This window comes from Eulemur rufifrons, chromosome 15 (assembly GCF_041146395.1).
Source record: "Eulemur rufifrons isolate Redbay chromosome 15, OSU_ERuf_1, whole genome shotgun sequence".
NCBI lineage: Eukaryota > Metazoa > Chordata > Mammalia > Primates > Lemuridae > Eulemur > Eulemur rufifrons.
In genome coordinates this window covers 3950152-3964276 of record NC_090997.1, presented here as the reverse complement: position 1 = coordinate 3964276, position 14125 = coordinate 3950152, and the positions used below count along the sequence as shown (strand labels likewise).

At 53.9% G+C, this 14125-nt stretch overlaps 1 protein-coding gene across 1 annotated transcript; it reads left to right on the top strand.

The window, feature by feature from the left end:
* The first annotated feature begins 234 nt into the window (after nucleotides 1-234).
* BAK1 (BCL2 antagonist/killer 1) lies at nucleotides 235-6773 on the top strand. The gene is made up of 6 exons (XM_069488073.1): nucleotides 235-464; nucleotides 2464-2570; nucleotides 3455-3590; nucleotides 3940-4083; nucleotides 5181-5361; nucleotides 5487-6773. Exons 2-6 carry the CDS (start codon nucleotides 2495-2497, stop codon nucleotides 5589-5591), a joined length of 642 nt encoding a protein of 213 aa, XP_069344174.1. The 5' UTR covers nucleotides 235-464; nucleotides 2464-2494; the 3' UTR covers nucleotides 5592-6773.
* Nucleotides 6774-14125: the final 7352 nt, after the last annotated feature.

Below are 14125 nucleotides of genomic sequence, written 5' to 3'. Positions count from 1 at the left end.
CCTTACCCTAAGGTTGTACTGGCATTGATTGATGGAAGGGAAGAAAGAACAAAGATGAGGACTGGGAATCAGGGATGGGAAAAGCGGTGGGCGGCGGAGAGCCCTCCGCCTGGCTGGGAGTGGGGCGGGGGAAGGGGCGGGAGCTGCTCCCTGGGCCTGCCCTGCCCAGACCGCCCCTCCAGGCTGCGGGCCTGTGCATCCGCATCCGGCCGCCGCAGCGCGACTTCCTCTAGAGGGAGCTGATTGGAGCTGGGTGCCGCCGGCACCTCTATGATCGCTGGAGCCTCGCGGGTCCCCCAGGCCGAGCTGGGACCAGCAGAGGCTGTATCCAGACACCAGGAATGCACTGACGCCCATTTCCAGAAGCTGGGCTCGTACCCTGGCCCTGGGAGCAGACCCAGCCCCTCGGGATCTCCGGCCTCGGCCCTGCTGAGCCATCCCAGGTTGCGCCAGGATCCCGGCAGGTAAGCTGGGAGCGTCCTGCCCATCCTCGCAGAGCAGCCCCAGCCCCAGGTGCGCCAGGGAGCCCGCCGGCAGCTGGGGGGAGGGGGCAGCCTCAAGGCTTGTCCGGGCAGGTCCGCCATCCCCTGCTGGGGGCTTGATCTCTCTCTGGCTGTTCCCCGGACAGCTTCCCCTCTCGCTCTGGCCTTGGATGCCAGAGAACCATAACTGGGTTCTTTAGCAGTCTGTGGGATGGGAGTGGAGGTCAGAGCCAAGGTCAAGGGCAGGGACAGAACTTTTACACCTCTTCCTGCTGCCCCAGGATCCCTAGACTGGGTCTAAAGCCCAGCCAGGCAAGTTTCTCTCGGGAACGGGCCCAGGAGGTAGGGATGGAGTGGATTCCCCTTACTGGAAGTTAGGCCACTTGAATGGGGGGGTGGGGGTGGGAGGGGGTAGGCCCAGGTCGGCATAGGCCGCTGGTGTTGGGGGCTGTTCTGAGTCCCTACCTGCTCCCCTGGGGAGCCTTGGGTGGTGGTAGAGGGAGTTGGGGATGCAGTCAGCATCCCCTGGCCCTGCTCTCTAGGAGTGCTGGGTTTTGCAGACTGGAGGAGAAGGAAGGGCATCTTATTTAGGAAGGAGCTGCCGGGGTGCTGGGCAAGGTCTGCCTTTGAACAAGGCCTGGCTCCCAGAGGTGGAGAGGAAGATCTGCCTTCACTCTGTCCCTGTCCCTAAGAGGGTGGAAGGGTGGAGAGCTGACTACACAGGTGGTCCACCCCTTCCCCACCCATTCTTAGAGAGCTCTTGGGGCACTTTCAAAAGTAGCCCCAAGCCTAAGTGGGAGGAGCATAGGCGAGGGTACCCGGGCCCGGAGGGGGGGGAGGGGGCCTGGGGGGGGGCTGTACCCTTCCCAGGGATAGGAGCAGGCACGCTTCCCCCCAGGGTGATGGAGGCAGCTTTGGGGGAAATGGGGCTCTGGAAGGCGTGCAAACTGAAAGTGAAACAGCTTACATCCAGGAAAGAAACCGTCCCTCTGTCAAGGATTCACAGCAGATCGGGGCTGCGGCCAGGAGGGGGCAGAGGAAAGCGGGGGCTAGGACAGGAGAGCAGATGTGTGGTGAGGGGCTGAGGCCTGAGGCAGGCTGGGGGGCTGGGAAGAAGGCCCTGACTCCTGAGGGCTCCCTCAGCTCACTGCAAGGCAGGAGTCGGGAGGGCACAGGCAGGAGGGAAATGGGGAAAGTTGCTTTGGAAAACTACACTCTCTGAGGTCCACACACTGGAAAACAAATCTTAAATGAGTGTTGACTATGTGGACTCATGAAGATTCAAACAAACAACTTAACTTTCCCTGACTAGCTATGTGGCCTCAGGCACTGGCCTCTTTGTGCCTCACTTTTCCCACCTGTGAAATGGGTATGAGTAAATTTGAGTTTTTGGTGCTCATCACCTGGAGAGTACTCAAAAGTGGTAGGAGTATAGTATATACCACCGGCTCTCAGGAAGTGTTTGTGGCTGACAGGCCTGAGTTGGAAAACAGGTGTGTTCTGGCCGGCCAAGGGGAAGTGGGGCCTTCGTGGGTCATTGGAGGTGACAAGCTTTCGGTAAGCGTGTGCTGGGTGCGGTGCAGGAGGCCCCCAGAGCAGCTGAAAGAACCCCCAGCCTCTGAAACTAGCCTCACTTGCCCAGGAGTGACATGAAACGGCACTTGAGAGCCACCAGGGCACTGCTGCAGCCACACCCTGCTGGAGGCCCTGGCTGCTGTTGAGGACACGGGTACAGATGCCTCAGTCTGTCGGCGGCCTCGCCTTTCTTACGCGTCTCCCTTGAAGGATTGCCAATGCAATGCTCAAGGTCTGCTTCCTCCCAGCAGACTCCACAGGGACCCAAGGTGGCAGAGTAAGAAAAAAAGTCCCAGAGGACTGTCGGGTCTTTCTGGGAGTGGGGGACCCGTCCTATGTGGCCATGGCAACCTCTCGGGGGCCCCTGCTCGTCCCCATCTCTGCTTTTTCCCACCCATCCCCACAGGCTGACGCTGCCCACCACTGAGATCTGAAAAATGGCATCCGGGCAAGGCCCAGGTCCTCCCGGGCAGGGGCAGGGGTGCGGGGAGCCTGCCCCGCCTCCCACTTCTGGTAAGGGTCTTCCCGCCCCTCACCATTCCCTACCCTGGAGGGCTGTCTGTGGAGAGAGCAGAAGTGCACAGGGCCAAGCAGGACCTAGGGGCAGGCTCTCCTGCCTCCGTTCGCCCCTTGGGATAAAGGAGAAAAGTATCTTTCTGGTCAAGGTTAAGGGGGACGGGGCAGAGTCTGAGCTGGGGAGGGTCCTTGGAGGTTGGGAGGGGCCTGGGGCGGGAGGTGGCACCGTGCCACCCCGGGGGGGGCGGGGTCAGAGGTGAGGGAGGAGGGGAGGAGAGTGGGCGTGGCTGTTGTATCCCTGCGGCAGGAGAAATAAGGAAGCAAACTGGCTTGTCACCCAGTCAGGTCTGCCGAACAGGGAGGAAGTAAGATGGCTGCCCTCCTCCCCTTCTCCAGGGGGACCGCCAGGGAAGCTGGAGCGCACAGCCTGCTACAGGCTGTTCCCTAGACGTGGGGTTCAGGTCCCAGGTCTGTCCCTATCTCCCCGCGTGACTCTTCTGGGCCTGAGGCTACAATTTCGAATTTTGTTCCCACATTCCCTAAACCCTAAGGGCTGGGTACCTTGGACACACTAAAATAGACTCCGGAGCCCAAGTCCCTGGGACTACCTCCTGGCTTGTGCACGTCACTTAGACACCCTGTGCCGAAGTTTCTTCTGCTGGGGACCACCCACTTCACAGGCCCATTGTGAGTGCCAAGTGCAAAGTGCCAGGAGTCACGCTGCACAGAGTAAGCACTAGGTGTCAACTGAGGAGCTGGAGTAGGAACCTTTCTGTCCATTAACAAGGACTGATGTGGCCCTTGAGGCAGAACAAACCACTTAAAAGGATGGGACTGCCGGGGTCCAGCCTCCCTCCCTGACTCCCAGCTTTGATCCTCAGAGGAGCAGGTGGCCCGGGACACAGAGGAGGTTTTCCGCAGCTACGTTTTTTACCGCCATCAGCAGGAGCAGGAGGCCGAGGGGGCAGCTGCCCCCGCTGACCCAGAGATGGACACCTTGCCTCTAGAACCTAGCAGGTGAGCTACAGCCCCTGGGCCCCCAGGGACATCTTCAGGGAGGTAGAGGCTCACATGGGGTCTCTGCAGGTCCTGGGAGCTGGGGCGGCCTGGGGGGTCTTGTGCTTCTCTCACTGTTGCTCCTTTGTCATCTTGGGCCGCCACACCTGTCCAGGACCCTGTACCCTTTTTAACACACGCCTGCTCCGTGTTCCTGAGCCCAACCCTCATGTCTGAGCACACTGTCGGGGACCTCCAAGGAGGGGTGCACAAGGCCGGGGGCAGCTCGGTAGAACCCCTCTGCTCTGAGCCCGGCCCCAGCCCCGGCTGCCCAGCTGTCTGCTCACCCATCTCCCTCCTGCTCCTACAGCACCACGGGGCAGGTGGGTCGACAGCTCGCCATCATCGGGGACGACATCAACCGGCGCTATGACTCGGAGTTCCAGGCCATGCTGCAGCACCTGCAGCCCACAGCAGAGAACGCCTACCAGTATTTCACCAAGATCGCCACGAGGTACCTCGGCCATCTCCCCAGTGGGCTCTGATCACTCTGATGTCCTGTCACCACCATGCCATGCCCTGCTGGGACAGGGAGCTGCCCAGTGTGGGGAGACACGTTTCTCTGTCAGCGTCAGAGACATCTGCTGTTAACTCACATGTGGTCTCGGGCCCCTATCTTTCTCTCCCAGGGTCCCAGATTCCTCATCTTGCGCGTAAGCTCGCAGCTCTTTTGACCTCTGATACCGAGGACTGGACGTGTTAGGTCAGGACTCGAGAGGGGCCCCTCGGTGGGGATGTCCCCCAGAGCTCCCTAGCCCAGACGGAGCACAGCTGTCCTTTGTAGATCCAACTTGGAACCACATATCACGCCAGAGATAGCAAGGTTGCAAACCTCTGCCAGCTCCTGGAAGTGGCTTCCAGTCGCTATAATCTGGCATCCAAGAGGCAATCTGGTGTAGTGGTTAAAGATGCCAAATACCTGGGTTCAGATCCCAGCTTTGCCACTTACTGCCTTTGTAAAACTTCTTAGCCTTCTGTCTCCTTGCTTGTAAAATAGGGAAAATATGCTTAGAACAGTGTCCACACTTACAAAATGTTAGTGTTGTCACCGCCAAAGTTAGAGAGGTCAGTGCTGGGGTAGATGTGAAGCCGGAGGTAAAGGTAGGAATAGGTGATAGATTAGTGCCCAGAACTGAAATGTCCAGTCTCCATCCTTAGAGGCCAGCCCCCACACCACTGTGATTCCAGGACCTGCCCTAATCTCCTCTTCTGTCCTTTTCTCTCTGCTGTCCCTCGGGCTGCCAGGCCAGCAGCAACGCCCACAGGTAATCTCCCTGCTGCCTCCATCCACTCGTTCTGCCTTCTGCCCCGTCTGTGCCCCTTTGCGCCTGCAGCCTCGGGGCCACACCCCTGCTCAGCGGCTCATACGCCCTGAGCTTTCTCCTTTCACAGAGACCCAGGTTCTTCCCAAATCGAGGCCAGGCTGGGGCAGCCTCCGCAGCCCTGATGCACAGCTCAGCCACCTAGCATTCCAGCTCGGAGAGGGCGAGGGGGCAGGCCGAAGGGCCTCCTGGGGGCTCTCCACTGACAGTATGGACACTCTGCCCGCAGCCTGTTTGAGAGTGGCATAAACTGGGGTCGTGTGGTGGCTCTCCTGGGCTTTGGCTACCGCCTGGCTCTGCACGTCTACCAGCGCGGCCTGACTGGCTTCCTGGGCCAGGTGACCCGCTTCGTGGCTGACTTCATGCTGCATCACTACATCGCCCGGTGGATCGCGCAGAGGGGCGGCTGGGTGAGTGCCCAAGGGTAGCAACAGCCTTCCTGCTGCTGGGCTGCCTGCCCCTCTTCCAGCCCTACCCCGTCCCTGGGGTGCCTGTATATCCTGCCTCTTTATGACCGCCCTGTTTCTCCCGGCAGGTGGCAGCCCTGGACTTGGGCAATGGCCCCATCCGGAACGTGCTGCTGGTTCTGGCCGTGGTTCTGTTGGGCCAGTTTGTGGTACGAAGATTCTTCAACTCATGACTCCTGAGGGGGCCCTTTGGGGTCCCAGCTGAGACCCTGCCTGGACATAAGCCAAGCTTTCTCCCTTCCCCATCCCCTGCAGGGGTCCCCCCTCAAGAGTACAGAAGCTTTAGCAAGGGGACACTCCAGCTTTGGAGAGCCCCTGCCCATGGGTCAGTCATGGGGTGCCCCAACATTGCATGGTGCTAATGGGCCCCTGGGACCTATCCTGTCAGAGGGGGCCCATAGCCTCCCTCAGCTCTCTGGAACTCCCCCCCCCCCTTAGCCCTGTGTGCTGGGCACTGGGGAGATTGATAACTTGGGGGGGGTGGGACGAGACTGGGAGCTACTGCCTCCCAGGAAGTTTTTAATGGTTTTAGCTTTTTATAATACCCTTGGGAGAGCCCCTCCTCTCCAAGCCCACCACTCTGCCCAAGGTCAGGACATCTGGGATATGGGGACGAGTGGGTCTACCCTATGTTCCCCAGGATTCAGCATTTCTTTCAGAAGTTCAGAGCCTGAAAGCTGGGACTCTAGCATGGTCCTGGCCCTCCCTAAGCATCATGTCTCCCAGGAGCAGGACTGGCTGGGAGTAGGGGGGCAAGGTCCTGCTTAGTTCTCCCTGTTCCCACTCCCCCCACCCCATATTGCCTTTGCAGTTGGACTCTCAGGGATTCTGGGCCCGGCATGTGGGGAGTGGGGATGCAGGCCGGTGCCCTCTGAACTTATCAGTCAGGTCAACAGCCTGTCTCCCCGGGTCCTCTCATTTCTCTCCCTTCCTCTCCCTTATAACCACTTCACTGTAGGTGAAGACCCTCGTCCCCATCCCCAGAGGCCTTGGGTGAGGGCATGTTTAGGCCCCTCCTTATCCAGACTACAGGGTTTAGGACTTGGTTATCAGGGAGTTCACCTGGGGGGTTCTGAGTGGGAGAAGGGCTTTCACCACCACTCCTCCCCCATGCCCCGGGCACAGTGTAATCCAGGGCTGCGGATGGGGGAACTGTGAATACTTGAACTCTATCCCATGCTCCTCACCTGCCTAGATCCTCCCTCAGGGTGGGGGTGAGAGTGCCTTCTCTATCTTGCACAGCCCTAGGCGGTTGGGGGTAAGGGGAGAGAATTCCTGATTAAGCCAAATGCAGGGAGGGGATGCAGATGGAGCCTCCTGGCCACCCCCCATCCTCTGAGTGTGTTTGGAAATAAACTGTGTAATCCCCTCACCCCCACTTAGTAATTTCCGTGTCCTCTGCTACCTCTCTTTCCCTCAGGCTGGACTGCGGGAACCTGGCTGGGCGGGGCGGGCGGGGGGAAGTGCGGCTTAGTGCTGAATAAGATCTCACACGGGGCCTCCAGACTCCTCTAGAGGACAGAGGACAGAAGGAAATTGGGGCCCCTGAACTGCTGGGCCTCGGCTACAGGGCTGGTGGAGCAGCTGCACATGTCAGAGGACCTGCACAGGCCACCTCAGGCCTGGCCTGAATTCCTCTTCCTCCTTGGAGCCAGCACCCACGCTGAGCCAAAAGGCCCTTCTCCCCCACACTTAGCTCTGCCTGGGACACGATGTCCCCACAGCCAGCACACACACACAGGGCTTTCATTCTAGGAGTTTTATGCTGCATGGGAGTCCCTACCGGGATGCAGTCAGGGGTGATAAAAATAACAAGCATGGGGGCGTTGCAATGTTCCAAAATCCACAAAGTCTTTCCAATCCCGGGCACCCCGGTCTGTGTTTCTGACACTCTTCCAAAATGGTCACATTCAACTCCAAGAGGACTCCAGCTTCACTTTCACTCCGCTGGGGTGGGCTTGCCAAGCCCCTCACCCCTCCACGTGGTCTTCGGAGTCCCGCACAGAAGCAATCATGGAAAAGGGAGAAGGCGGCGCTGCAGGCTGTGGTGGCTGGAAGGTGGCTGCTACAGTGCACCACGCAACGTGCAGGAAAAACTCAGACAACATTTATAGAACACATATTATGTACCAGGCTTTATGCTGCGTTTATCATCAAGGCCCAAACAATTGGACGGTGACTGTGATGCGGGGATGGTGCTCAAACTCCCACTTTACAGGTAAAGAAACAGGTGCCTTCCCAGAGTCGCCGAGGAAGCTATAATTTGCCACCAGGATACTGGCTCGGGGTTTTACGTGGAGGCCGGAGGGGAGTGTGGGGCTGTTGGTCTCGCGAGCACAGGCCAGACATAGGCTTGACTAGGGACAGAGGGTGCAGGGTTGCCTCTCCGCCCCCACAGCGACAGCCGGAGGTGGGCGGGCTGCCCGAGTCCAAGATGGCCGCCGCCGTGGCGCACACGCAAGCGTGCCCTTTCGTGGGCGGGGCCTCGGCGCACCGCCTGTCGCGTCGCTCCTCCGCGCCCTGGGTTTTGAGGCTAACGGCGTGGGGCGCTGCGCGAAGAGCGGATGATTCCATGGCTGGAAGAAGGGCGAGTGGGCAGTGGCAGGCGCTGTGGTTTCTCTTCCCCGCTAAGGAGTTGGAACGCTATCCGGAAAGGCATGGGGAGCCGCAAAAGGTCTCCGCCCGTGCCAGCCTGACCCCCTCCACGCCCCTATTCTACTGCCAAGATGAAGTTTCTAAAACCAAGTGCGTTCTGGAGTTGCTAAAACCAGGGGGTGAGAAAATAAGCCAGGCTGGACAAAATAAGCCAGGGACTGTGGGGACCAGATGGGCTCTGCAGGGATTAAAGGAAGTTAAATAAAAAGAACGTATTTCTACTCTAAATTTGTGATTCTTCTGAAATTGTGGCTTCGTTTCCACCAAATACGTCTGGATTCCTCACAGTCTTGGTGCCACTGGGCGCAGTCAGTCCAGCCGTGGGGAAGGAGCAGTGTTCAGGTGTCACCTGCTGGGTTCTGCAGTTGCCGTGCAAACACCTGCCGTTGCTTGTGCGCAGCAGCCTCCCATTTCCCCTCCCCGCCTCAGTTTTACCTTCGTGTCGTCGTTTTACCTCCTCTGCAGAAAGTATGTTTTAGGTCACTGGGTGCCCATCCAAACCCTTTGATTCGAAAAAATCGTTTCTTTGCCTAAAACTACTCAATAAGTTGTTTGAACAAGTTTTTATGACCTAGTCATCTGAATAGCATTAAAATAAATTTAAATTAATTCATTAATTAAAATTAATGAAACCACCATATCCTGCTCCAGTTGTATACACAGATACAGAGGCCCCTGATTTAAAACACTTGTAAAATGTGGATTTAATTCAATCTGAGTAGAATAGATAGTTATAATCTCGTGTGTGTGTGTGTGTGTGTGTGTGTTGAGAGAGAGAGAGAGAACAGAGTTACCAAAGATTGCTGTAGGTGTCCAAAAGTCAGGGACCAGAATCAGAAAAACCCAGCTTCTCCTGGGGTGTGTTCACTAGTTGCTGGACATGTTAAAGGTGAACACCAGACTCCTGGGTTATAAAAGTAAGATGTAGGGGAGAGGGGATTCAGCCCACCAGAAAGAACACAGAGTAGCAATCTGGCCCATTAAGCACGTTATATAACTAGAAGCAGATCCCTGGCAAATTGTATGAATGATCCAGTAAAAGGGCAGCCTCACATGAACAAGATCAGGTGATGGACTAACACAGGCAAAAATTGGACTTTTAGAAGAAAAGTCACTTCATAGCTGAAGTGATTCAGACCGCAGAATTGCCCTTCATCTGCAGTATAGGATGTGGCAAGGGATGTGGGCAGGCACCAAATGGATGCTTGTGAGGGTTTGAATGTACATGTGGCTAAGTGTGTGTATGGCATCTGGTGAGTAACATTTGAGTGGGCATCGATTGTTGGAATCGAAGTATGAATCAATATACCTCTTACCTATTTATCTCAACTCTTTCTTTGCAATCTTGGAATCATTCCTGGTGCCCAGTGACTCGATTTTTTTCCAAACAGCTTTGGCTAAGGATGCAACATGAAGACAGTTTTCCAAAGCTGTCTGCTCCATCAAATTGTAAGATGAACCAACTCTGTAAAGTTCTTGGCAGTCTTTTGTGATGGATAATTGGCTGCATAGAAGCTGGGCTCACCACCCTTTTCATGTTCCGACCTGACCTGCTGTGATCTGACCTCTGACCCCACTGAGGGCAACTTCTCCCATTCCCAGCAGGTGGTTAGGCTTCCTCAAGAGTGGGAATATTTTCTTACTAAAGTCTCAGGTGGGCCACATGGAGGAAAAGCAGGGTGCATTTAGCATGTCCAGCATTTCTGAATTTTGGACATGCAAGGAAACATTGGGCTGAGCTTAGAGACATCAGTTACTGTGTCTGCTGAAAAAGAGTGAGATTTCCAGAAACCTAAGCAACACTACTCCCAGGCTGCGTGTGAGAATGGCTGTGGGCAGGTTAAAGCCAGGTGCTATCCTAGTAAGGGGGTGGGGGATTCCCCTGGCTGTGATGCCCAGCATGATGGGCAAGATTGCCTTAACGCGACTTTGGAATTTCATTCTGGGTGGCCCGAACAATGAGCTAACTAGGAGGAGCCTCCATTGTCTCCAGGTAGAGGGGCCAGTTTACTGTGGGACTAGGGACTATTCTGAATATTCCATGCATACTTTCCCCTCCCCATCACCCCCTCCTCCAGCAGGGGACACTGTGATGTCCACAGGCCCCAGATGTCCAGGTGCTGGTGTCCTCAAACAACTCCTGTAATGGACTGGCACTATAATTGGTGCCAAGCAGCCAGGTATTCTTCCACTGACAAGGCTGTTTTCTCATGCCAGCTCTACACAAAGGCTGAGTGACGGCAGGAAGGCCCTTCCGCTGGAATGCACACTGCAAAGTGGGCCTGATGCTGCTGCCCTGCCCAACCATGGGATGACAAGAGGCTCCGGGGACCCCTGCTGCTTCTCTTCTTGCTGGCCCCCTTGTGTTCTCTTTCCCCAATACAGCCTATTCCCAGGTTGTGAGATGGTGTGGAATGACAGGGGGAGACCAGAGGGTTTTGTCCAGTGGGAAAGTAACTTGTAGAGGGAAGAGCAGGGAAAGCTGGGCACAGGGGGGGTGGGGCAGGAAGAGTTCAGGTCCATGTCTCACGTGAACTTCTCTTCCTTGCTGCTCAGGGTCCTCCCAAGCTGCTGGGCCTCTCTCTGCTCATGGCTGCCCTGAGTCAGAAGCTGCTTCTATAGTCTGTTCACTCCTCATCTCCCCATCTCTAACTTCGCATTTCCACTGCCAAGGCCTTGGAGTGTATTCTCAACATTCTAGATTTTTTGGTAATGGCCTTTCCTCGGGTCCCACCTATAAGGCTGGTGGCGGGCACCCCTCCCCTCCCTAATGGAAAAAGAAGAAGCCCACGAGACCTGCCGAGAACAATGCCTGCAAGGCCCAGCTAAGTTAAAGGATGACTACACCTGGATGGTTACCCTGATAAAGAGTCTCGGTTCCTGGAGTCACACATACCACCAGCCCCTCTTATTTCTCAATACCCACCCTAAAACTGCAATGGAAAATTCCTTGCTCTCCCCACCATAAATCTTCCTGGCAAAGAAACCCGTACCCCCAGCCCTAAAAACATACATAAGCCCACTCAGACTTCTGGGCGGGGTGACTTCCCTAGTACCACTCTGTGGGACCCGTGAAGCTCGCCCTGGTCCCTCTCTTGGGACTCGTTACCCTCACCCGGGAGCGCTCCAATAAAGCCTCTTTACTTATCCCTTTCAACTATGCTCGTCTTTCTTTCTCTGATGCCGGCCAATCCAAAAAAACCTTACATTTAGTGCCGAAACCCGGGAGGGTACTTTGACTTTCAGCTAAGCCGCTCCTCCCATGGACTCCGGTCTTAAACCTTACACCACCCAGCTTAAACCTTCCCCAGCACACCACCACCACCATCAAACTGGCTTCACAAAACAGCGTCTTTAGCCCAAGTTGAAATCCATTAGATCCACTATATTCATTCCATTCATCTCCTCCTCACCTTCCCTGGGGAGCCTACCCGGCCATGGAGGAGAAGGCATCTGGCTTTGCTGACTTTTGTCTTACTCCAGCCTGGGTAACAGAGGGAGGCCCTGTCCCTGCAGCCAGATGATCCAGGTACCACTCTGGATTCTCCAAAGCTTCTTAGCTAGATGGGGTGGCACGTGCCTATAGTCTCAGCTACTTGGGCTACTGAGTCAGGAGGATTGCTTGCACCCAGGAGTTTGAGGCCAGCCTGGGAAACCAACCGTAGGAAGACCCCATTTGTAAAAAAAGTTATAAAAAAAATTCTAAACATCAGAGCTCCCCCAACCCCAACTGATACTACATTTCACAGGCTCTGCTTCTCTCCTAGAATGTCTCCCTGACCCATCTCCTTTCATTGTTTCCAAGTGCTACTCCATCCCTTACCATCCAATTCCCTCTGGGTCAGTCTCTGCCTCCTCTCACCTCCAGGGCCCCTTGGGATCCTATCAACTCATTGGCCAGTTAACGGCAATGTTCAGTTAGAAAGAGTATTTCACTTGTTAAATAAAAATTATAGGAGGCTAATGTTTTAGACCCAGATTAAAAGTCAAGATGGAGTCACCCATGCCAAAGTTCCACATTACCAAACCTAAACTAAGTTGTTCTGTGACCTTCTGAGAAGTAAGGACAGAGAGATAACAGCCAATTTCCCAAACAGGCCAGCTTAAATCTTCAATGGCATGATGATGAAATTCCCTCTGCTTTAATCCTTGTACAAAAAAGGGAGCCTGCAATAACTTGATGTTAACTAATCAGTTTTATCAATTGTTTTGTCTCCCTTTCCCCACCTTACAAGCAAAAATAACTTTGAAAAGTAACTAATACATTCTTTATTCTTTGTTTCTGCTTACTTCAGCTCTTCCCTGTCTATAAAGTCAACCTCTCTGCTCAGCTCATTGGAACACTTATTTTTTTTTTTAATTTTATTTTTCTAGAGACAGTATCTTGCCAAGTTGCTCAGGCTGGCCTTGAACTCCTGGGCTCAATTGACCCTCCCACCTCAGCCTCCCAAGTAGCTGTGCCTACTGGAATGCACCACCATGCACAGCCTAGAACACTTGTTCTATTTTTATGGAATGAAGTGTTGCCTGATTCTACAATTGCAAATAAAGGCAACTGAGATTTTTTTTTTTCTTTTGAAACAAAGTCTAAGTCTGTTGCCCTGAGTAGAGTGCTGTAGCATCTCAGGCAGGAATCTCAGGCAGGGCACAGTGGCTCACGCCTGTAATCCTAGCACTAGGGGAGGCCGAGGTGGGAGGATCCCTTGAGCTCAGGAGTTTGAGATCAGCCTGAGCAAGAGTGAGGCCCCCATCTCTACTAAAGATAGAAAAATTAGCTGGGGGTCATGGCATGTGCTTATAGTCCCAGCTGCTTGGGAGGCTGAGGCAGGAGGATTGCTTGAGCCCAGGAGTTTGAGATTGCTGTGAGCTATGATGCTGCTGCTGCACTCTAGTCTTGGAGAACAGAGCAAGACCTTGTCTCAAAAAAAAAAAAAAAAAAAAAAGTAGGCCAGGTGTGGTGGTCACACCTGTAATCACAGCTCTTTGGGAGGCTGAGGAGGCCCGGAGTTCAAGACCAGCCTGGCAGCATAGCAAGATCGCTTTCTACAAAAAATTTAAAAATTAGGTAGGTGTGGTGGCGTGCACCTGTGTCCCTGGTACTTGGGAGGCTGAGGTGGAAGAATCACTTGAGCCCAGGGGTTTGAGGCTGCAGTGAGCTGTGATTATGTCACTGCACTCCAGCCTGGGAGACAGACAGAGACCCTGTCTCTAAAAAAAAAAAAAAGAAAAGAAAAAGAAAATAGCTGGGACTTATTGAGTTTTTATTATGTGCCTGGTACTGCACTACACCCTTACATATTTTATCGTATTTAATTTTCACAAGTTTATGAAGTATGCCTATTTAGCAGATAAAGATAAACCAGGGGTTTGAGGCTGCAGTGAGCTGTGATTATGTCACTGCACTCCAGCCTGGGAGACAGACAGAGACCCTGTCTCTAAAAAAAAAAAAAAGAAAAGAAAAAGAAAATAGCTGGGACTTATTGAGTTTTTATTATGTGCCTGGTACTGCACTACACCCTTACATATTTTATCGTATTTAATTTTCACAAGTTTATGAAGTATGCCTATTTAGCAGATAAAGAACTTGAGGTTTATTTGTTTACATTTGATTTTGAAAAAAAAAAAAGTAAAACAAAAAGAATTTGAGGTTTAGAGAGGCTAAGCAACTCTCCTAGAGTGTAAGTGATGATCCAGGATTCTAACTCAAAACTGTTTTAATCTAGAGACTGTGATTTGTCTGAAGCCCACAATCTCTACCGTTATGTTACTCTGCTTTCTTTTATTATAACTGGGAAACACATTAGGGAAAATGAGAAAAAAACTAAAAATCACCATAATTCACTTTTCTCAATATTTTGTGTAGTCCTTTTCCAATCCTTTTTTTTTTTTTTTGAGACAGAGTCTCGCTCTGTTGCCCGGGCTAGAGTGCCGTGGCATCAGCCTAGCTCACAGCAACCTCAAACTCCTGGGCTCAAGCGATCCTCCTGCCTCAGCCTCCCGAGTAGCTGGGACTACAGGCATGCGCCACCATGCCTGGCTAATTTTTTCTCTC